This window comes from Heterocephalus glaber, unplaced genomic scaffold, assembly GCF_053883595.1.
Source record: "Heterocephalus glaber isolate CG9 unplaced genomic scaffold, H.glaber_assembly_v1.0 deba00001532, whole genome shotgun sequence".
Classification (NCBI taxonomy): Eukaryota; Metazoa; Chordata; class Mammalia; order Rodentia; family Bathyergidae; genus Heterocephalus; species Heterocephalus glaber.
This window is the reverse complement of record NW_028258330.1, coordinates 9323029-9348205: the sequence shown is the minus strand read 5'-3', so window position 1 is coordinate 9348205 and position 25177 is coordinate 9323029. Positions and strand designations below refer to the sequence as shown.

The 25177-nt window shown below is 38.9% G+C and overlaps 1 protein-coding gene and 1 pseudogene across 1 annotated transcript in view; one reads left to right on the top strand and one right to left on the bottom strand.

Moving 5' to 3' along the window:
- Sel1l2 (SEL1L2 adaptor subunit of SYVN1 ubiquitin ligase) overlaps positions 1-25177 on the bottom strand; it is a 130146-nt gene that overhangs the window by 51275 nt on the left and 53694 nt on the right. Inside the window, 2 exon segments of the mRNA XM_087188648.1 lie at positions 6801-6963; positions 8660-8762. Coding sequence (XP_087044774.1) covers positions 6801-6963; positions 8660-8762 — 266 coding nt within the window.
- On the top strand, positions 14770-15544 carry LOC101701203 (single-stranded DNA-binding protein, mitochondrial pseudogene; annotated as a pseudogene).

Sequence of the window (25177 nt, the reverse complement as noted above, 5' to 3'; positions counted from 1 at the left end):
AGCTCAAATTGCACTCCAAACAAAAGTGCAAATCAACCCTAATAAGCAACTTAGATACTCTCTGCACTCCTGCTACAAAAAGGGCATTGACATCTGAAGAAATACCCCACACAGGTAATCCTAAAATTATCAAAGTGATCATTAGTTGATACTAAAACTAATTTTTTCAATAGTATCATAGTGCTAATAACTATAGTTCATGTATGAAATGTTTTGTTTTGTTTTGTTTTGGTACCAGGGGTCGAACTCGTGTCCTTCCGCTTGCGAGGCAAGCGGTGGAACCACTGAGCTAAATCCCTGGCCCATGTATGAAATGTTTTAATAATTCAAATTTGAAATAAAGAATATGTGGAAGCCAGGCATGGTGTCATATGCCTGTAATGCCAGCACTCTGGGAAGCTGAGGCAGAAGGCTAGCAAGTTCAAGCCCAGCCAGGGCAACTTAGTGATTTTGTGAGACCTTGTCTCAAAAAATAAAAGGGCTAGGAATGTAACTTATCACAAAGCCCTTGGGTTTAATCCCCAGGACTAGAAAAAAATGTATGGAATCTTTGCCTTTGAGATAGTATTATCCTAGAATCACAAAGCATGGTAAAATATGCAGTATCTCATATTTTTCTCCTTTACATGTCAATTATAATATTTTACATAATAGAATGGGTTTTTTTATAACCCATAGTAAAACTGTTTTGAACTATGTAACCAAAGAAATGCATGCATCAAAGTTCAATGTTTTTATAGCAAAGGCAGAACATACTTATGAATAGAAGATTTTGAGAAAAATATCCCAGAAAAGTATGTAAAAAATAAATAGCACAAAATACTACCAATTAGAGATAACAATTAATTTAAACATTAAGGATATTACAGTGTGAATGATCTGTTTCTTGATCTGAAGCAAATGAGATTTAATTCTACTTTCCTGTTTGGCAGAGTAACAAATTCCCTATTGAGAACAGTTTGTCAATCTCAAGAAAAGAGTGAATCTTTCTAATTCTGAATTTCTCTAAGTGAGAAACAAAGGAATAAAAGATTGTAGCTTCTCTACTTCCAGCGCGGTGAAATTCAATATCTTACAGGATATATTCTAGGGTACGAACATTTGAACCTTTCTCAATTTCCACCATTTTTGTGAAGGCTAAAATTGTTTTCACTATTTAGAAGGCACAGATTCTTTGAAAATCAATTCAATTGACCTTACATGCTATTGCTCTTATGAGGATTTCCTTCAGTTTATTTGGATTTTTTGCTGGGTGAACTATTCAAAGTATATGAAAAGAAATAATTATGCTTCCTTTCCTCCATCCTGCTTGCCTTTGTACAATAGAGTGAAATTGCATTTCTCCCATCTCCTTAGTGCCACAGTGTAAAATGAATTCTTATACAGACAGAGATCCCCATTTTACAGATGAAGAAATCGAGACTCAGAAAGGGCAAGTCACAGAGGGCCTGTATTGCAGCTGATATATACAGTAGGGACTGACAAAGCTGTTGAGACTAAAGTAGTTACACAACAGTATTCATTAATGTTCTTTAGCATTTTGTAAGGGCTCTTGAAGATATTATTCAGTTCTTACAGCAACTTTGTGAAAAATTGTGGACATTATTATCAGTCCTTTTTTAGTTTTGGGGAATCTGAGGTTTGAAGAAGCAACCTCTTCAGGGATGCTGAAATAATGGACAAAAGATGGACAAGCTAGTGAGTTGTAGATCTGGTATGGTCAAACTTTCTGTTTTGGGAAACCTCAATGTTCTTCCTTACCATCCCACTCTGACACCTGTAACTAGGCATTTCCCAGAACACGGTCCCAACAACGCCTGCTTTTCTCCAAAAAGGTGGTGGCGGCAATACACAGCTAGTGTATTAGAGTTGTTCCTTCTGACATTAGGATAGTACTCAGCCAATTACATTTTTCCTTCTGATTTTCCTTAAAGCCAATGGCAAAAGATTCGATTAGAGGGTTGTCTGTGGATATCCAGTAACCATGATAACTACAGTAATGCTAACTAGATGAAACTGACTACAAATAACCACATTAACTAAAATAACTAAATAGAGGTATTAACCACGTAAAGCAGAGTTAAACTTTGACTCCAGCTCTAAACCCATGTGTTTTATGTACTATTTGCATTAATTTGGAATTTCTCTTCTGAGACTAATGTTTTGACTTTGTAGGAAATGCTTCATTTAGATACAGACAAGTAACATCTTTGGCATTGCATTTATCCAGTATTCTAGACAGAATACATGTCATTTTTTCCTTACAGTGTTCTTTAATTTCTGTGTCAGTTACTTTTCTCTCATTGCTGAGACAAAATACCTGACACTGAAAGTTAAAGGGGGAAAGGTTTATTTGACAGTTCATAGAGGTTTCAGTCTGTAATTGGCTGGCTCCAAAGCAGGGTGGCAGAGGGCCAACAGTTCATGGCAGTAGAAGACAGTGAAAGCAACAAGAGAGTTTGACAGAAAATTTCTGCCCCTTTTATCTTACTCAAACTACTGGAATTAGGGTTGTGCCAAACCAATCACTCCCAGTCAGTCATGTGTAGTGGTTTAGTAATCACATGCCCTTAATCCCAGCATCATACACTCTAGATTCAGCGACCTCCAAAATAGCCCCACCTCATTTGCATGTAGTTTTGAGGGGACATCTAAACATAAGCCATAACACTTGGTCTAAGCAGAACTAATCAGACTCTCTTCTATGCCTGTCTTAGTTACTTTTTGCATTGCTGAGACAAAAAACCCCAACACCCAAAGTTAAAGGAGGAAAGGTTTATTTTGGCTCACAGTTTGTAGAGGTTTCAGTCCATAGTTGGCCGACTCTAAGACATGGTAGTATGGCAGAGGAGCATCACAGAGAAAATAAAATTCATGGTGGGCAGAAGGCAGTAAAGCAGCAAAGAAACAGCAGCAGCCATCTTTCCGTCCCTTATATTCCACCCAAGCTACCCATTCTTAGGGCATCAAACAATTAAATCCCATAATCACACACCCTATAACCAGACACCTGTGTAAAGTCCCACCTATCACTACATGAGGCTTTGGGGGGACATCTAGGTACAAGCTAGAACAGCCTGCCTCTGGCCTGCACATCTCTTTTTGCAAAAGGCATTTAACCTATCTCTAAGAGTTGCCAATGTCCTAACAATTTAAGCATTGCTGAAAAGTCCATATCCAAAGACTGCTCTGAGGTTTAAGGCAAATTCTTAGCTGTGAGCCCCTGTACAAATGAAAAGAAAGTTGAATACATTCAACATATAATGGCACAAAATGAACAGCCATTCCAAAAGGTACAAATAGGGGGATAGAAAGGAAGAGGACCAAAGCAAGTCCAAAATCCAGCAGTACAAGCATTAAGTCCTATGGTTCCATGTCCAGCATCTGGTGCAATCTGTGGCAAGATGTGAACTCCAAAGGGCTTGGGTGGCTCCGCCCCTATGGCACTGCCAGTGGTGGTAGCTCCCATGGCTTCTCTCTCGCTAGCTCTGCTCATTCCATGCAGTTTTTCTCAGACAATCCATGTTCCTGGTTTCTCCAACCTTCTGGGTTTTCCACTGCACCTTTGGCTTCATACTCACAGCTTCACACACTGCCCTCCCAGAGGCACACGATCTGGCCTCCCAGGCCTTCTTCTGAAATCTGAGTGGAAACCTCCCTGACTCCACAGTTTGTATTCTGCATGCACCTAAAACCAGCACCACATGGATGATGCCAAGGTCTGGCACTGACTGGAGCAGCAGCCAGGATTTCTTCTCTCTTGGCTGTAGGGGGTCAAGTGCCTGGATTGCTGAGCACTAGTAACCAAATCCTGAGGAAACACTGCCTCTATTCTATGTTTCTTTGGGGCTTTCTTCTCAGAGAGAAGCCTTTTGCCTTCACAATTTTGAGGCTGCAAAGGCTGGAGTCCTGCTTCTTCTTGTGATTTCCTCAGGCCATCTTTTCTATTGTCTTGTTCCTTCTCAGCAACCAAGTTCTCCTCTTCTCCATGTTTGCAGTCCTCAGCTTTACCAGAGATTCTTTTCTGGCCAAACTCAAAACATCTTCAATCATTCTGTTGGTCATTTTGCTTGATTCTCCACATAAATCTGGCTAAAGGACCTCAACAGTAGCCATGCCACAGCCTCAACATTAGACTGCCTTGAAATTTCTGCAAGCAGTGAAGCAGCAGAAGCAGCAAGCCTTCTTTCTCTCCCTTATATTCCATCCAGGCTAACCACCTTTTGGGTGGGTAGCATACATACACAGAATGGAGAACCCTTAATTGCAGCATCACATTCTTAATCCCAGCATCACATACCCTAGATCCAGCCACCTCTGAAAAACCCCACTGATGGTCACATGAGGCTTTGAGGGGACATCTAGATATGAATCATAACCACATAAAGTAGAGCTAAACTTTGAATTCAACTCTAAATCCATGTGTTTTATGTACTCTTTGTATTAATTTAGAATTTCTCTTCTCAGACTAATATTTTGACTTTGTAGAAAATGCTTTATTTAGATATAGACAAGTAACATCTTTGGTATTGCCTTTATCCAATATTCTAGACTGAATACAAATGCCATTGTTTCTTTCAAGTGTTCTTTACTTGCTCTAGGCAGAACTAGTCAGACTGTCTTCTATGCCTACAGCACTTTATACATGCCTTAACTGAGGTGTAGTGGATATTGACTTAATTAATTTATATACCAACTGAAAAATAAAATACACAATCACTAGTTTGAAAAGGAATTAGGTAATATCATTTTTCAGTGGTTAAAATGATGATAACATTTAGTTTGTCTTAGAACTTTGTATCTTTGGTTAGCCAAATACAGGAACAGGTTTAACAATTCTCATGTTTTATAATAACATTTATAAATCAGCTTATTGAGTTATTTCATGTTATTGCAAGAAAAATTTTCTGGAGTAAAAACAGTATTCAACAAAATAAATTAATTAAGACTGTATGGATCTTTAAGTTGATCATGTTGATCTGTATGTATTTATATGGAAAGATATCTATGAAAACTGTTAAGTAAATAAAGAACAAATTAAGGAGTAGCAAATAAATATTATCTCATTTTTATAAAAAATTCTATAAACTCATAAGAAAAATTCTAGAAGACTAATAGTGGGAGCATGGTAACAATATTATTTATATCTTCCATCTAACTGTAGCTTTGTGTCCTTTTCCCATACCCACCCTTCCCACCATTCTCCTTTTATTAAGTGAGTGATTACCATGTTACAGGTATAAAACACAATGTCCTCACACATTATTTTAATCCTCACAATAACTTCATTAAGTCATTCATCATTAATTATGCTCTAATTTATATTTCTTATCCCAGACACTGTGCTAAATATTAGAGATATACCAATGAACCAGACACAGTACCCAATATTTTACCATTATCTTCACCTTACAGATGATGATCAGAGAGCCTCTTCTGGTTCAGCTCAACATACAGATTCACAGGACCCCCATAGATTGCATTTGCCTGTTGTCTATTCAGCTGGATTGAACACAAAAACCACAGTCCAGCAGGGCAGCATCAGCCTTCCTTTCTGCGGGAGTTCTTAGAGAAGGTCACACAATCCTCCAGGAGCCACTGTCTTGGAGCCGTCAGCAGGTGACTCAGATGCAAGGAGATGTGAAAGCCACGATTTTGTAAAAGCTTCATTCCCCATGAACAATTCCACAGGTATAGCACACAGTGTCCCCATAGGAAGTACTATCACTCCCGTGTTTATAATTCATTACAAAGGCAATTTGCTAATCAGCAGCCATTTTTATCACAAGCAATGCTAGCTAAAAACATAGTTAGCATTTTTTTCCTATCAGATTTCCTGGGAACAGAGCTAGAGAGTGATCCAAAGATCAAATTCTCATACAAAACAAGGGGAAAATGTTTTGTTAAGGAGCTCATCCAATAAGAATGACACAGTGTATTCAAACTTAGTTCTGTCTGATTCCAAAGCGAAGTTTTTGCATTTTATTGGAAGGTAACAAAAAAGATTTCTGTGTAGAAAACTTTCAGATTACTTTCCTTTTTACCCTTTCCAAATTCTCAGATTTTTTTTGGTTAAAGGCCATGAATTTCTTTTGTAATAATTTTTTTCATAAAAAGACTATAATAGCAATCAAACATGCTTTTGCTACAGCATTCAGCAAAAGTAGCCAGAAACAAAATGATATATGCACTTGAATTGTAATTAGGATGATATAAAGAGAGACATACAGAGAAGGAAGCCAAGTAAAAATACAAAGCAGACCTCACAGAAGCTGAGTTAGAATGACTGGCTTGTGAAGGGCTTTTTTTCTGTTTTCCAGATTTTCTATGAAATGGTTATGTTATTTGTGGAATAAAATGAAATACATTTATTGAAACAGGGGAATATATTTAGATATTTGAAGTGTAAAAATCAGACAAACCTGACACCCTAAGATAATAGATTAGTTTCGTATATCTTCTTATAGGTGAATACATTCTATACAAATTTAACTATGTTAGGGGTTCAAAGGTATTAAATGATCTCAACACACATGTGGATATGAAAGATAGGCAGGTGGATTAGAGAGCAGTTCCGTTCTGTTGCTGAAAGTCGCCTATAGAGCTAGAACAATTCACTCTGGGCTCATGCTGTGTCCCTGCTCTGACACCACAATATCCATTCATTACGGTAACCTCCCTAGGTTTGGGTTCATGCAGTAGGGTGTGAATACTATCGTTCAACTCTTTTTTATATATTATTTGTCTGTAGTTATTTGAAGATGTAGCTATTAAAGCTTTTATTTTCTTTCACAACTCACGTTTTGGGCTTTATATGATCCTTCCTTAGCCAAGAACTCATATAATTGGATAGCTGCTGTTATGTTTTGCAGGCCAAAATTTCCAAATAGCAAAGCGTCAGCCATCTTCTCCATAGCTTTCAAATTTCCCATATCAGTTGTTTTGGCAAAAAGCATGTAGGCTCTGTTTCAAGAATATAAAGTCAGAAGGTTGATTTACAAAAGTAAATTTTCCTGCTCCTTCCTTCATGAGTCTTCTCTCTTAGAAGTTGGACACAGGTGTCACTAAAGTTTAGCTGGAGTCCGTCACATCTCTGGGTTAGTATATTTCTTTCATCTCTGGAGCAGTCTAAGATTATTACTTCAAAATACCTAACAAATAATGAGCCCACTAAAAAGGAAAAATATAGAGGGTGTACCATGCTGTAAGCTTGTATACCTAGTGAATTTCAAAACTGAGACACATCTTAAAATAGGGAACTCTCCTATGCCCAGTCCCATTATTTAAAAGTGCTTGTTTCATAAAATTCTGAAAATATAAGAATAATCAAAATTGCAATGTTACATCTAAGAAGTTTATATCATGAGAATGATGATATACTCATACTCCAAAATAATTTTCTGAAACAGGACCTATTCTTCACCAAACATACTGTTTGGAAAATGAAAAAATGAGCAAACCATTAATGGCTAGGCCTCTAGAGGCTGGCTGCCTGGGTTCAAACCCTGGCTCCACCACTTATTAGTTAGAAAATTTCAGTCAAGTTATTTAACCTCTCTGTGCCTCCTTCAGCTATAAAATGGGGATAATAGTAGCACTTATTTGATAGGGTTTCTGTGAAGATTAAATGAGATAATCCCTGTGATGTGCTTGGCAGAGTGCCCGGTGCAGATTAAGCACTCAATAAATTTAGCTATTACTATTGGAACTATTATACTGATTCTAAAGTTTTATAGCATATAGTAATTGTTCTGAAATTAGGTGGTAAATGGTGTGAAAATTTGGTGATTAAGAATATAGGTGTTGCAGGAGTACCTTACACTGTATATTTTGAGTCCAAATCAAAAGTCACCTGGATCTGCTCTGGGTAACAAGTAGTGATGGAGAGTTTCACAAGGTCAAACCATGTGTCAGAGACAAAAAGTACTTTGGGGATTTATTTTTGCTTTTAGAACTTCCCTTTTTGGTAGTGGCAATACCAGAAAGCATTAACTGCTATCCGTGACCTTGACTCAAATAATACTCAAGTATAAAAAAATACACACACACATTTGCCATTGCTTCTAACTCAGAATAATCAGGAGACTCAATTTCATATAGAGCCTAGCCTATACATACTGATACTAAAATAATCTGCTCTTGGGCAAAGGCTGGAGTAGAATAGACTGCACAAGAAAGATTTCAGTCAGAGAGGTAAGCATTAGAGTCCTGGGTTCCAACATGGACTCTAGTGGAACAAAAAGACATAGAAAACAGAAATCCAAGCTTAGATCAGTGCCTTAATTCTGCATTTCACTTAATATAAAAGAACCCCAATCTCACACGTAATTCTCTTATTTGTTTAGGATGATAATTTAAACACCCATTGATCTTGTTAAAAACAAAAACGTATATGCAAATAAGTTTATTTGCTATCCTAATGAGCTTTTAGTGACAAATTAGATCTTTTAAAAAAATTTTCAGACAGGGTCTTCCTATGCAGTTCAGGTGGGCCTTGAACTTACTATGTAATCCCAGGCTGGTCTCAAACTTTCTGTGATCCTCCTGTCTCAGCATCCTAAGTGCTGGGATTATAGGTGTGCACCATCATGCCCAACTTTGAATTTTTTTTCTTAACCTGGAAACAAAATTTGGCTAAAGAAACTAAATCAAGATTTACTCTGCTTTTTGTTTTTGGCTTTTAGACTCCTGGAGAATCTTCATGCCCATCTTAAATAGCTCATCTCTTTCATCTGTGAAATTTTTCTTTACTTGCTCTTTCACTGTGTGTAAAAAAATAAAGAAAATAAACTATTATTTGTTCTATTTTTTTAAATGTGCTGATATTTCATTAGCATTATCAGAATTTTGTGTGTGTGTGTTTTTTTAAGATCCGCATTTCAGAAAGATCATTTGGTATTACTCTCTACCTCAGGAGCATTTGGAGGGCAGAAGGCAGAAGCTGCCTTTAAAAAGTAACTTCTGTTTTGTGAAAGGTCTGGGGAGTGGAAGACAAAGAAATACTTCTAAGGTGAAAAGGAGAGAGATGTTCCCAGCCTCCCAGGGTTCTGCAAGCAAAACGCAGTGCTATGGTTTAGATCCAAAATGTCCCCCAAAAGACTCGTGTTTAGAGGTTAGGCTTTTGGGAGTGATTGGATTGTGGGGGCACTATACTCATCAATGTATTAATCCAGTAAGGAGTTCATAGTGGAAGGTAATGTTAGGAGATGGGGCCTGGTTGGAAGGGGCCAGTCACTGGGAGTGTGACCTGGAAGGGTGTATTCTCTGCTTCTCTCTCTCTGCTTCCTGACTGCCATGGTTTGAACAGCTTTCCTCCTCCATGCTGTTCCACCATGCCATTTTTGCCTTGCAGCCAGCTTACTATGGACTAAACCCACTGAAACCATGAGCCAAAATAAACCTCTCCTTTTAGCCACAGGTGTTGGAAATTTCCTCTCAGAGATGGAAAAGTGACTTATACCTGCTGTACTCTAGAGGCAAGATCTTAGGCATCATGTTCTCAGTCCTGGTGGTTAATGTCTCCCTTATTAGAGCATGGTTGATAAATTTTAATGCCATACAGTTCCAAAAGGTCAGGAGCACAGGTTTCTCCAAGATGAAAGGTGTGCACCTAGCAGTAGAGGAAGCATTCTTTAAAGATTTCCTCTGTGGGCTGGGGATTTAGCTCAGTGGTACTGTACCTGCCTCACAAGCATAAGGTCCTGAGTTCAATTCCCAGAACTGCAAAAAAATTTTTTTTCTCTGCCTAGGACTTCTCACCAACCTTACAAACTTCCTCAGACTTTGGTGAAGATACACAGCCTGCCAATAATAACTGGTCTTCTAGGGTGGGGAGGCAGAATCAATTTTATAGTATTTAAGGAAATATAAAGACATTGAATTTTTCCTGCTACAATAATATTTCTTAAGCACTTACATAACATTTCACAAATTTTAAGACATTGTTACGAGTTTATCAATGGGGAAAGCTGGTTGGAAGAAAAGTCAGACTTACAGCTCTTTCCCTCAACACACACACACAGACACACACACACACACACACACACACACACACACTGCCTTTCAAGATATCACAGTGTCTCTTGAAGTTGAATATAACACTCAGTAAAATCTCTGATTAAAACAGTGCCTAAAGTCATTTCAAAGGAAAGGCATTTGGGATTTGATGCCTCCTTAACAAGACCACAAAGAACTTTAAATGGTTCTTATTTTTCTTCTTTCTGACAGGTTGAGTTGTCAGCTTGCTTTTGTAAGTTAAAAAAATTAATTTAAAAGCCAATTTAAAATTATTTTCAATGCTTCAAGTTATTCAGTCAATTTAGAAACACCAGAAATTTTAGCATCTAATCTCTGCTTTGAGTTATATGTTATCTGTACTCATGATTAAAATGGGAAACTAATAGGAAAAACCTAATCTGTGTGTGGAGTAGCAATTGCTCCCATTATCATGCTTTCAGAAGTGTGAGAATTTTGAAAGTTTGACTTTCTGCGAATATACATATCAGAAATACCATTGCAATTGACCATTGCAAATTCCTGTCCATAGCTTTACTTTTTATACATAGTTCTTTTTTTCCTTGGCTTCCCAAATACATTGAATTACAATTTTTTTTTACTGTTAAGTAAACTCAATCATCAGATAAAGACATCTTGATGATTCTTTAATTTATTACATATAGTTTGACGATGTCCAAATTTGGAGAAGCAGTTAGGAAATATTTTGAGATCATTTTGGACTTGACAGAAAGGCCCTTCCTGAGTCTAGAATTCTCTGAATAGTCAGCCACTGGATGCCTGTTCTGCTCAGAGAGGAGCTTGACCCTTACTTGAGGAAAGTGTCCAGGGAATGAATCTCAGGAATGAAAGAGGGGAATAATTGTACCAGATGTCTGTTCAAAATGGCAGCAAGATGGTTTGTTGGTCCTGAATTTCCTCAGTTATTCTTTGTCATGGAAGTAGTTTATTTCTCCATTGATTTTGAAAGATAGTTCTGCGGGGTACATCAATCTGAGTTGGAGGTTGTTTTCTTTTAGGGGTTGAAATATTTCACTCCAGGCTCTCCTTGCTGTAAGTTTGTGTTGAGAAGTCTGTTGTGATTCTGATGGGCTTTCCTTTATAGATGATTTGTTCCTTTTCTTTAACAGCTTTTAATATTCTGCTCTTATGCTGAATTTCTGGAATCTTGACTATTACATGCCTTGGTGTGGATTTATTTTGATTATGACTAATATCAAGAAATCAACCAACAACAAATGCTGGTGGGGCTGTGGGGAAAAAGGAACTCTTCTCCACAGTTGGTGGGAGTGTAGACTGGTGCAACCACTGTGGAAATCAGTGTGGAGATTCCTCAAAAAACTAGAATTAGAGGTCCCATTTGACCCACCTATTCTTCTTCTGGATATCTTCCCGAAGAGAAAAAAAAGCATCATACCACAGTGATGTATGTACACCCATGTTTATAGCAACACAGTTTGTAATAGTTAAATCTTGGAAATAATCCAAATGCCCATCAACCGATGAATGGATGAAAAAGATGTGGTTTTTCTGTACAGTGGAGTACTATTCAGCCATAAAGAAGGATAAATGGGAGACGTTTATAGCTAAATGAATGCACCTTGAAGCTATACTCTTAAGTGAAATAAGTCAGACACACACATGTAAATATTGCATTGTCTCTCTGGTATAAGAAATTGAAAGTGTATATAGGGACCAAAATGTATAATAGATAATGTGAAATAGGGAAAAATTGTTCAAAGAAAAGGGGAACTAGGGAGGGGGGAGGAGGGAAGAAAGGAAGGAAAAAGGAAAAAATGAGGAAGGAAAAAATGGAAATGGGGCTTTTGTAAAGAGGGAGGGAAAGAGGGGTTGAAAGAAGGGGAGGAGAATGGGAAAGAAAAGGGGACTCAAGATACATCATGTACAGGTAAAAATTCCCTTATGATGAATGTGATCATTACATATATATCTAAATTGTACCAATAAAATTAAAATAATTTAAAAAATAATGATGGCAGGAAACACAGAAAATGCTCCAATGAGATGAGTTTATAATTCAATGTTTGTCACTGATATAATTTGTGGAAAGTTCTTAATGTTTTCTGACTGCCTCATTATCATTACTGTGTCTTGCTTAGATGCTGTTATGGCCTGAATTGTGCTCCCCCCAAATCCATTATGTTGAAGTCCCAATCCTCAGTATCTTAGAATATAACTGTATTTGGAGATAAAGTCTTTAAACAGACAATTCCCATGCAAGACGGCTTAGAGAGGGCCCACTGTCCTTCTCAACAGTGTAATCTGGCCTGAATAAACACTTGTCTTCACTCTTATCCTTGCCTTAGTCACTTTCTTCATTATTGAGACACAGTATCTGACACCCACAATTTAAAAGTGGAGAGGTTTATTTTGTTTCATGGTTATAGTCCCTGGTTGGCTGGTTCCAAGGCAAAACAACATGATGAACAGGTCTGATGGAGGAAAGCTGCTCTCAATATGGCAACCAGGACACAGAGAGTGATGGGAGGAGTGGGGGAGGGAGATAAAACCCTCCAAGTTATGCCCCTAGTGACCCACCTTTAACCAGGCCTCACCTCCTACCAGCACACTCAGCTGCTGAACTCATCAGACAATAAATCCACTGAGGAATATAGTGCCTGCATGATCCAATCAGTTTCCAATAGCTCCACCTCTGAGCATGAGAGTTTTGAGGGACATTCTAGATCTAGAGATTACATTAAAAAGCGAGGCCATTAGGATGGGCCCCTAATCTAATATTACTGGTATCCTTTTAAGAAGAGAAAGACCCTGTGAGGACATAGCAAGAGGGTGGCCATGTACAAGCCTTCCAACACCTTGATCTTGGACTTTTGGCCTTCAGAACTATGAGAAAATAAATGATTTCTGTTGAGTCAGATATTTTGTTATGACATCTTCAGGACACCAATTGAGATTCTCACTCTGGAATTTATGGGAAAAAAATCTTCCTCTGCTCTCTATGGGAAGGGACACACCAAACTCAGCCTCCCATTAGATCAGGAGCTGCCATCTAAATGCAGAAGGGACTTTAATTTCCCATGAGCTCCCCAAATCTCCAAGTGCTAGACGTCTGGCTTTGTCAGACAACTAGATGCCCAATAGCCCAACCCTGACAAAGCTTCTCTTTCATGATTATGCTCTAAATAGGCAGGATAGCAGGTAGACTTTCTATGTGTCCAGCAAGCCCTGGATGCAGTTCAACTTTCTATAGGATGAAGGGAGCATTGGAATCTGTGACTTCTCTTGCTAAAACTTCAATGGTGAATTTTCCTAATGAAGTATATTCCTTCATTCATACTACTGTCATGGTGGAATTCAGGAAGAATTTTCTTGTTCACTAACCACTTACCAGTCCAATTATTTAAATACAAATATGCGCTGCCTGAGTGGTACCTGGGGTAAACTGTTAAGTGGTTAATCTCTAGAAGCAAATCTGGACACACTTGCTTGTTTCAGACTTAATGAGAAAAGGGAGTGCTGGGGACAACTTGTTCTCTTGTCATTTATTACTTATTTATTCACTTAATAAATTTTATATTGGACACTTACAATGCGTTAGACATAGTTCCGGGTATTGTGATTTTTATTTGTTTATGGGTACCGGGATCGAACTTGGGACCTTGCGCTTAGTGAGGCAGGCGCTGGAACCACTGAGCTAAATCCCCAGCCCACAGGTATGGTGCTTTGTTGGGAGCCATTCTACATAATTTTGGGGAAAAATAATTTCACCTGGGGAAGGACATATTCCTTATCAGCTTAACTCATCCCACATACTGTTGTAAGAACGTTTTGCTCATCTCATCTCCTAATCAATTTAAGCTTTTCACTGACCTAAGGTCTCGTGAATTTAGGATTATCACTGCCCTCTGAGTCATCTGATACTCCCTATGAACCCAATAAACAGTGTCAAGCTCAGAGGGTTTTTATCTTTGCCCTCTCTGAGGCACTGACCTTCTGGCCCCCTGTATAATTGAAATGACGCATATCTCTATTGTCTTTTTTTTTTTTTTTAATTTAGCCATTGCTGTCCCTCTTTCTAGGCAGTTGGAGGATTGGGTGACCTCTGATAGTGATTAGTAAGGTGATAATGACAATGTGTCAGCCTGTCAGGGAAGACAGACTTGTTTACATAAAATCACACTTCCTGTTTTAGGCACCAGATAACCTCTTTGTTTGCAAACAATAGAAACATCATCTGATTAATTTAAGCAAAAGAAACATTGGGAGACTGTTGAATCCTTATAGAAAAAAAGGGCAGAGACAGATCCAAAGCATTTCTAGGGGCAGATAGGCAGATGCTGCTATGAGGTGGACTGAAACTCAACTCTTTTAGGACCTTCCTCTCTCTGCCACAGGCTCCACAGACAGTAAGTCATGAGTGTAGTTAAGGATTATAGGGCTTCTCAATAATTCCTTCAAGGTCTTGAAAGGAAATTTAGGTAGCAAGAAAGGTAAAAGGGATGATGGGAAGCTCCAAATACCAAAAGCCCACTGCAGTCACCTTCTCCTGGATGTGTAAAATGAAGATATCTCCTAGATGAAGTGATAGTTTAGATAGCTCTTCAAAGGAAATTAGGTTGTCAAGCCAACATGGTAAAACTGGCATTCTACTAGGCAGAAGTAGTGCATGCAAATTAACTATGGATTGGAAAGGATGAAGACAGGGTAGATTAAATAGAGAGTGAGAGCTTGAGTCATGGCGTTGGCCACATGGTCCAGACTGGAGATGAAAGTGATGAGAGGAATGGATTGAAGCCTGGAGAAGGAGTGGGAGGGAGGACAGAGGTCACTGTGAAGGTGAAACTGGGCTGATAGGAGAAAGAAAGGGAGCAAAGAGGCAGGAAGTTGGCTCTGATCAGAGATAATTATTTTAGGGTTTGAAATCATGTTGGTGAAATAGCCCTGCCTGTGTCTGCTAAGTGGCTGGGGAGAAGTGGAGACAAAGATGATTGAAATTAAGAAGGTATAGGATCTCTGTGGTGGAGGTAGTGCTGGCTAGTGCGTCAGGAAGAGCCCAAAAGATTAGATTGTAATAAAAGAAGACAGGAGCCATGCTTTTTCGAAGACCTTTATTACAGGTGATTCATCAGTTTGTAAGACATGAGTCTGATGTAGCCAGCAGTTTTGTTCTTGAAAGATCTCTGAATCGGGTACAGTTGCTTGGGAGAGTGGGTCAGGCCCCTGTCATGAGACTGGTGGAAGGAAAAAATCCAGTCACCATATTTTCTCTAGCAACAAATGAAATGTGGCAATCAGGGGACAATGAAGCATACCAAATAGGTGATGTCAGTCAAAAGACGACATGGCACCGAATATCAGTGTTTTGGCCAGGCCTTAGAGATGTAGCGTGTCAATATGTGAAAAAGGGGTGTCGAGTTTTCGTGGAAGGGAAAATAGACTATGGTGAATACATGGATAAGAACAGTGTGAGGCGGCAAGCAACAACAATCATAGCTGATAGCATTATTTTTTTGAGTGACCAGACAAAAGGAAAGGAATGAATGGAAGATTCTTTTGCCATTGTTTGGTACAGTTTCATTTTCAAATCATGTATAATCTTTATAGTTTTAAGGACAAGAATTAAAATGATATTTTATGAAATGAAAAAAAAGAAGGTATAGGAAATAAGGTAAGGTCTTCAATAAGCTATTTAACCCCAGGGATGCTAGTGCTGGCCTGTGGCCATTCATTAACTGATGTGGGGCTCTAATTGCCTAGCCTCCTTGGCTATGGGAGGAAACATTCCTCTAGTGCGTTCCTTTGCTTTGTCCTGCACTCTTTACACACCTCATCTCCCTTTTGTAGTACTGGAGACTGAATCCAGAGGTGCTCTACCACTGAGCTGCATCCCCAGCCATTTTTATTATGAGAGAGGGTCTTATTAGATTACCCAGGGTGGGCTCAAACTTATGATCTTCCTGCTTTAGCCTCTCCAAAGCTAGGATTAAAGGTGTGAGCCATCATACCCAGATTGCTTACCCTCTTTTAATGTTCCACCACAAAATCTGAAACCTTAGCTTTCAAATTAAAAATAAATATATAAATACTCTCTAAATCAGCTAGCAAAATTAAAGGAAAAGGAATAATGAATTCATTATTTTGAATCTCATTATATTTACACCACAGACTATATAAAGGATCATTACAAATTGAAGAAATTAACAAATGAGCCAGGAGATGAATATCTCTGAGTCTGACTAAAAATCAGGTGCATTCAGTAAATAATACAAAATGATAAAAACAGGAACTTCTTTCTCCCTGCAGCAGTCTTGCCTACACAGATTACTGTATCCTTTTCACCATAATTTCAATTGTATCTAATATAAACCAACTTCAGCTTCCGATTTTCAGAATATTGCCTCAGAAGAATGGTTGACATTTGCCCTTATGAGTACCAGGAAGATATAACACTGGATAAGGAGAGAAGGTAATGATCCATTACTAAAAATAACATTCCATGGAAGAAAGAATGACTCAGCAAAGGGTTTAGTCAGATAAAGATACGATCAACTCAAACACTCTTGAATAAGAGCACAGATATTTGCAATAATCGAGTTTATTTCCACTGGCTCCAGATCATTATTGTCAAACATAAATCTCTCCAGTGGTCTTGGTAGGAAATGGTAGACAAATTGTGTTATAAGCTGAAAAAAATTCTCTCTTCAAATATCTACTGAGAAAAACTTGAAATAACAGGAATTCTAACTAACAAAGATTTAATTTATGATCCAAAACTCTCAGCAAAAACTTTCTGTAAAACAAATGAAGAATCAAGAGAAATATACATTGTTATAGTAGGAGCTAACATTTACAAAGCACATAGGTACCAAGGAATTTGCAGTGTTTATTCTAAATTTTCTTACTGAACATAAGAGGAAAAGACTTGTCATTCTCATTTGACAGAGGAGGTGATGTGGACACAGAGAGGTTAAGTAACCTGCCCAAAGTCACGCAGTTGATACCCAGTAGATGATGTTCAATCTAGACAGCCTGACTCAAATCTGTGCTCATACTGCATCTACTTTTTTTTTTGGTATAGGGGATCAAACGCTGGACCTTGTGCTTGTGAGATAGGAGGCAGATGTATCTACTTTTTAAAAAATACAAGTTTTGGTATACTTTAAGCCTCATTTTTAGGTATTTGTGGCATGAGCTCTTTGATATTGAATTAGCACACAATTTTGCTAGAATGGAATCTCTTCAGTAGTTTTCTTTTTTAAATCAATGCATTTACTTATAATTGTGTGTGGATTTGAAGACAAACTTCAATAGAAAACTAATAGGATAAGTAGACTTTGAGAGTTGGGGTGTTTAAGAAGTGCCCTTGGCAGGCTCCAGTCTCTGCTGGTTACTCCATCTCAGCATTGAGTTTGCCACCACCGCCACCTTCAGCCCCCACCCCCTTAGAGCAGGGCAGGTGATAAACCGTGACACAGCTTGAAATTCACACATTTGGGATGAATTTCATCCGTAGCCCTGAGATCTAGCCCTCTTTACTGGAAGGTGTGCCCTGCAGCTACGCCTCTGCCACCCACTCCATCACACCCTCCCCTTCTCCCGCCATAAAAATCTTTGCAGAGTTTCCTTTTTTGTTTTCCGTCCCCATCCTTCACCCAGTCCACAGGATTGAGTCCACCCCTTCTAGAAACACTTGTACTGACTTCTGGTCAGCCAATTACTGTTCATGGTACACTTACTTAAGCCTGGCCAATATCTTTAAGGCTGACTTCTCAGGTTCAAGAAAGAAGAGGAGTCTCTTCCAAGGATGGTCCTGGAGGTTTACTGTTCTTGACTCCCAATTCCCTTCCTCCCAAAGTGAAGTGACTGTGACAACCACATCTGGGGAAGAATTTGAATCAGGCAGAGGGAGAAAGTGATACAGACTTACTAAAACATGTGGCTGACCCTATCTGGAGCTAAAATGGCCCTTCAGAGTTGTCCCAAGTAGGGTGAGATGATCAGGGCTTCATACACCTGCATCTGTCAGCCATTGGAGGGTGCTGCCCCAGGGAGAGGTAACATTGGGTGTGTAGCTCTCTGCTCCTGCATACAGTGTCTTTAGGCTCTTAGTCCACAGGCTGCATTCCCAACAATTGGGCTGCAAGTCCCTCAGTGAAGGGATGTCTGTACAACATGTCACAGAGTCTGCTGCAAATATTCAAAAAATCAATAAAATGGAATACAAATGATAAATTTAGCCTAGCTGGTACAGAGATCCCAGAAGTAAGGAAAGAAATGGCCCAACTGGCTTAAGACAAAGTTCCAAAACACTCCCTTCTAACCAAGGACTGACTGGGTGTGATTGTCAAATTAATGATGGTCAATTCTAAGGGATGCCAGATAGGACCTGGTCAAGAAGGAATAGTTCCTGGAATATAGTGTACCAGGGGCCTGCAGAAACAGGCTCCATTGTTCCTACTGTGTGATTAGTTATTGACTTGTCTTGATAACAATTTAATAAGGATAATTACTTTTTTAGACTTAATTCTGACTCAGAAGGAAGAATTAGTTGTTGAAGTCATAGTGTTAAAATATCCTCAGGGATAATGAACATGTCATTTAAAAAAATGTAATGGATATGAAAGCATTTTGTTCAATTATAAAACATTATTCACATGTACTCCAAAAATGTAAGGCTTTATTTCTTTTATGTAGCACCTGCAGACTGAATGCTGAATTTGGAGTTGAAAAATCTGGGTTAACATCCTAGCTATAGAAAAAAATTCACTCAATTTAACTCTGTAAATATTTATTCATTCTATGAATAATCGATAATGTAAAATAGGAAGAAAAGGTCCAAAGGGGTAGGGGTAGTGGGAGGGGCAGGGGAAAGGAAAGAAGGGAAAGGAAAAATGATGAGAAATGGAAAAATTGGAAATAAAGTCTTTGTAAATAGGGAAGGGTGGAGGGCGTGAAGGGAGGGCTAGGAATGGGGAAAAAATAAGAACCAAGATGCATTATGTAAAGGTACAATTCCCAATGAGAAATGTAATTATGCTGAATACCTACAATGTACCAATAAAAGAATTTAATACAAAAAAATTTATTCATTCTAACTATATACAAATACAGTGCCAAGAGCAGATCTAATTTTTAAGTAATGGAGGTATAAATGCAATTTGTTGTATTTGAGAAATTCTGGGTAAAAGGGCAATTGGCAAAGGACAGAAAATGGGTAAATAATTATTTTGTTTTCAAAATGTGAAAAATATTTCCATATTTTAGAAACCTAAGCTTGATGTTATTAGTTTAAATTTCTAGAACAGATTATTGTACATGGTTTGTGAGCCTGTAGTTAAGGTGATATGATAACTAAGAACTAGGAAGTGTTTAAGAGAATATTTGAGAAAAGAGACTAGAGAATATTTCTCTTTTCTGTTTTTTTTTTTTGTGGTACTGGGGATCGAACTCGGGTCCTTGTGCTTGCGCAGCAGGTAACAAAACCACTGAGCTAAATCCCCAGCCCTATTTCTCTTTTCTGAAGGACTCATAGGGTCTAGGGAAAAGCATTTGTGTTAGAACATCTATATCTCATTTGTGACATGTTGTGCACAAAATGTTAAAATTGGAACTGAATGAGAGAATAGAGTTCAATGAAGTATTTTTAGTGGTAATCATGTATAATCCCCATATTTTAGTTCATTCCACAATTTAAGTTCAAATTCTTCTCTAGAGGAAGTCACTTCTACTTCTCTAACTCCCGATTCCACAGTTACTATTTCTGGACTCTATCACACTGGGCCGGTAGTGAAACTGTATCTCTTTGAGTTGCCTACAAGAATATTGTTTCTATCAAAGCATTTATAAAGAATGCTGACTTGACTTAAGCTCGTAAAGAACAGAAAAAGAAGGTAATTTATCCCCAGAGTAAAAACAATTCTGATGGTCATCTTAAGCATTGCTGATTTTTAAAATATTAGTTTGGATCCCTCATCTTTGGAATTTACTGGCTTCTCAATTTACCTCAATCACCATCTTTCTGTCTCCTCACCTTTACTCTCTTCCTATTTCTTGTCCCATTCTTTTCTTTCACTTTTTCAAAATCAAAATGACTAAATTCTTCTCCCTGGTTCTGTAGGACAATTTCTTTCTACCCTTAAAAACTTGGCATCTGTGGTCATAAGGCTTCTGCATGGACTGGGAGTTGGAAGATCAGGAGGCAGTGTTTACCTACTTCTCAGATGTCTATTAAGGTGGCTTTCCAAGCAAAGGCATGCATACTGTACAGTGCATTCCAGTGAATAAAAATTTCATGACCTCGTCACATGTTTGTTTTTGCCTGTTTGATTGATAGGTAAATACAATTCTAGTGGTTTATGGTGGATTATTGTGGGTGCTAGGCTCTAAATTTGACCCTATCTTGCTAACTTCTCTAACAGGAAGTTGGGCAAAAGATTGGAAGGCAATGAATTGGTTGAAGTAATAAAAAGTTTGGAATAATAATCTAAAATGAATACAATGAATTTTTTGTTTTTTATAGTAGTAGGGATCAAACCTTGGGCCTATGTATGCTAAGCATGTACTTTACCACTGAGCTTACATGCATCCCCCCCCCGGTGAAATTTAATAGGCATAAATCTTATACATAGATGGAGACTGATGGTGTAGCTCAGTGATAGAGCACTTGCCTAGCATGTACAAGGCCCTGGGTTTGGTATCAAGCACTGAAACTCTCCTTCCCTCTCCTGGAAAACAAAAACAAAAAATCGTAGATGAATGCATAAGAATCAGGAGATTCATGGCTCGATAGTCAATTCTATGTGTCACCATGACTTGGCTACAATCCTCAATTAATAAAACACTAATTTAGTTGTTGCTCCGAAGGTATTTTGTACATGTGATTAAAATCTGCAATGGAAGAGATTATCCTAGATAATCTGAGCTGGCCTGATTCAATCATTGGAAAGCCTCAAGAGTAGAATTGAGGCTTGGGGGAGGGTGTGTGCTTTTGGACAGTGGCTTCAGCTCATGCTGATGGTTCCAGGCTGCTTTTCCTGACAACCTGCCCTACAGATTTGGGATTTGCCCAGCCAGGGGCCCCACAAGCATGTAAGCCAATACCCCCTCCCCGATGAACCCTTTAATATATAACTATCTTCTACTGTAACAGATCTGCTTCCTAGGGAAAAATGTTTTCAACAGAACTCCCTTCCTTCCTAATTTCTTTACTCCCTCTCTTCCTAGTTTGTTTGTTGTTTTTTTTTTTAACAATCTATCCCCTTTGGTACTCTAATGTCAAAAGAGAAGTCTCTGTAAATACCCTCTCCTCTCTTCAGCTTATATAAATGAACACGCAGAAGATTAGAGTCTGTCAGAAAAGTAAAATTGTCTGTCTGAAAATAACATGCAGGTTTGGCCCTAAGAGGTCCAGGTCCAGTTTTCTTTGAATGAGAAAGGAGAGAAGCCAAGAATAATCCTGGAGAAAATGCTCCCCCACCCAGCTCACTGTACGCTGTTTTCCTCCCATAAGAGTCACTTACACATCTGAGCACAGAAGATAGAGATTTGAGGCAACAAAGGCATCTTTATCTTCTTCAGAGCTAGGTTTGAATAAACCTCTTTCCTTCCATTAAATTCTGTCTCCCAAGTCTTTTGGGGAGTAGGAAGTGGTCCAAATGTTGAGATCCAGTAACACTACTGGTTCTTTTACTACCCTTGGTTGAACCCTGACTTATATACTTTTTGTGCTTTTAAGTGAGAAAAGCTTTCAATTTGTCCTGAATTCATTCTTTTCATGATTTGGTGCCAAAAAGAAGTAACAGTATCTTAGAGACAGTGTGCTCATTGAGGCAGGCAATAACGGCACTATACACTGCCCAGGGCAGTCCATAGCAGCATATGTCCAGCTTCAGCTACCATACTCTAACAGGACTAAGATCACGGTTGGGAATAATTTCTGTTCAATGTAAGTTTATGAGAAAGAGATGTCTTAAAGAATATCACAAGCTGCTTTAGAAGATACTGTGAGCTCACTAACAGGAATTAAATAGGAGCTGGTGTCGTCTTCCAGGAAAACCTGATGAAACTTGTTAGACTAGATGACCTTTAAAGTTCCCATTTTGCTCTAAGATTATTTGATTTTACTTTTAGTAACTGTACTTCTGTTGTTTGCTTGTAGAAGTTCTTCATTGTCTTAGCTCCTGACATCTGATCTGCCCTGTCTGGAAAGCCAGTTTGTTGAGTGTCTTCTGGTTGCCTTTCCAGATTCTCCCCATTATATTCTGTGTCCTGGTACTCAATTTCTGTGCACTGCATCAATGAGTTCTCTTTCCCTCTTTCTGGGTAGGTTTGGCTAAAAGGCACCAGCAGAAGTATAAAGGGTAGACAGAGAATGAAAGTGGGTATTCATTTCCTGGCTCCCCAGTCAGGGTCTCTGCACCTGGCACTGTTCTTTGATCTAAGGTCACAGTTCTCTGTCAGTGTCTTCTCCCCATACCTCTTGCTTCCTTTCTCACCATTCCAATAGCCAGTACTGCTCTGAAGTCCTTCAGGAGCTCAGGGTGATGACACCCTTCTTGTTACTAGCCTGGGGCAACTTTGTGGTTTCTACACCTTTAGAAAAAGTCCCCTTATTAAACTTTTCTCAAAAGACTCAATTTAAATGTGCCATTTGTTTCCTGCCAAAACCCTCATCATACTTCAAGTAGTCAATATTTCTATATAGAGCCAACTCTTCAACTGATCAGTGAACTAATCTTTCAGGGTAAATATAGGAGATTACAAAATTAGTTTAAAAAAATCTTTGTCATAGTAGCAGTCTCAGAAAAAACAAATAGAGACCAGAATCAGTAAGTGTCCTTCCAGCCTGTAAAGTAATCTCTCCCTCTGGAATCCCACAGTTCTCAATTTTTACATATTTCTCATATTAGCAGTGATCACTTTTCCATGTTTACTTCTGTTTGAAGGACATATTTTCTAATTTATGTAAGTCTTGATGAAAAGGTATTAGGACTGATACAACAAGGGTTTTCAAATGTCCCTGGAAGTATGTATAATAGGCAGCAGAGATGAATTCATGTATAATCCCTGAAGGTCTAGAAGACAGCAAGACATTTATTTGAATCTTCTTCTTAATGAAATTAAGAAATTTGTGTGACAATTAAAAATGTGAATTTTGAAATCTACTATATATACTATAACTGTTAATTTTAAAATAAAAGTGTCCTCAATTTCTTACCATTATGTATTTTCCCTTAAAACCCTCAAATACACACCCTGCCCGAGGTCCCCTGTCGCGCGGAACACACGCCTAATCAGCCCGCTGCAGACAGGCAAGTCTGCCCACACCCTACCGAGGTCCTCAGTCCCACGGAAGACGCCGAATCAGCCCGCTGCAGACAGGCAGGTCTGTGTACGCCCTACCGAGGTCCTGAGTCACGCGGAAGACACTGAATCACCCCACTGCAGACAGGCAGCCACCTGATTCCACATTAAAAAGGCACAGAGGACACCAGACCACCAGACCAAGGTACTGAGTCCCACTGTTCCCGGCCCAGAGGTAGGGGCTTCTGAGCCGTGGTCCCACTGCTCCTGGCCCAGAGGAAGGGGCTTCTGGGCCACCATCCCTCCCACCGCTCCCGGCCTAGAGGGAGGGGCTTCTGAGCCAACATCCCACTGCTCCTGGTCTAGAGGAAGGGGTTTCCTGGCCAACATCCCTCTGGCTGCTCCCAGCCCACAGGAAAGGGCTTTTGGGTCACCATCCCTACCGCTGCTCCCAGCCCCTGTCTCACCTCACCCACCTCAGAGGAGGTAATCCTTGCAGGCGCTGAAAGCCCCCCGCCCCAGTTGAAATGAGAAAACACATAAATAAGTCTCAAAACCAGACTTCCAGATCACCTACAGCAACCCCAAGGGGAAATGAGATGGAACACTCTGATACTCAACCACCTGGACCCACTGAACTGGCAACAAAAGGGGATCTAGAAAAAAATGAAATCAGAAATAATTTCTCAGATAACAGGAGAAATTGTGCCCTTAGTGCAAGACATGATTAATAAATCTAGAGAGGAGCTGAGGAACATGATGGAATCCCAACATAAGAAACAAATGGAATCCATAAAACAGATGCAAATAGATTTCCAGGACATGAAAAACTCCATTGAAAGTCTACACAACAGAATGAGCCAATGTGAGGACAGAATTTCAGATACAGAAGATAAGATTGCAATTAGTGACCAAGAAAAGAAAAATTGCTTCAAAATTGTAAGGGAACATGAGAAATCAATCCAGCAGGTGCTAGATGATGCAAAGAAGAATAACATAAGACTGATCGGAGTCAATGAAGAAACAGGAGATAGTGCAGATGACATAAAAAATCTCTTCACAGAAATAATGGCAGAAAACTTCCCAAGCAGGGGAAAAGAGCTTGACATACAGATAAGTGAGGCATATAGGACTCCAAATAGCCTTGATCAAAAAAAATCTACACATAGACATATAATTGTTAAGATTCCAGAAACACAACAGAAGAACAAAGTTCTCCAAGCAGTCAGAGAAAAGAAACAAATCACATACAAAGGAAAGCCCATCAGAATCACAGCCGACTTCTCAACACAAACCATCAAGGCAAGAAGAGCTTGGAGTGACATATTCCAAGCCCTAAAAGAAAACAGGCTCCAACCCAGATTAATGTACCCTGCAAAGCTATCTTTCAAAATTGATGGAGAAATAAGATACTTTCATGACAAAGAGCACCTTAGGAACTTTGTGAATACCAAACCAGCACTCCAAAGAATTTTACACAATAGCCTGGGAACAGACATTGAGGATCACAACCCCAGGAAGCAAAGCAGAATGAACCCATCTGGCATGACAAGAAATTAAATGTAAAGGGGGAGAACCCAACAAAAAGAAAAAGTCATGGCAATGACAAGTCAATATGTTTCAGTTATAACCATCAATGTTAATGGTCTCAATTCACCAATCAAAAGAAATAGACTGGCAGAATGGGTCAAGAAGCAAAATCCAACAATATGCTGCATACAAGAAACACATTTAATTCAAAAGGAAACTCATAGACTGAAAGTTAAAGGGTGGAAAACAATACTCCATGCAACAGGAAGCCGAAGAAAAGCAGGAGGAACTATCCTCTTGGCAGATCAAGTAGATTTCAAACCAACACTGATTAAGAGAGACAAAGAAG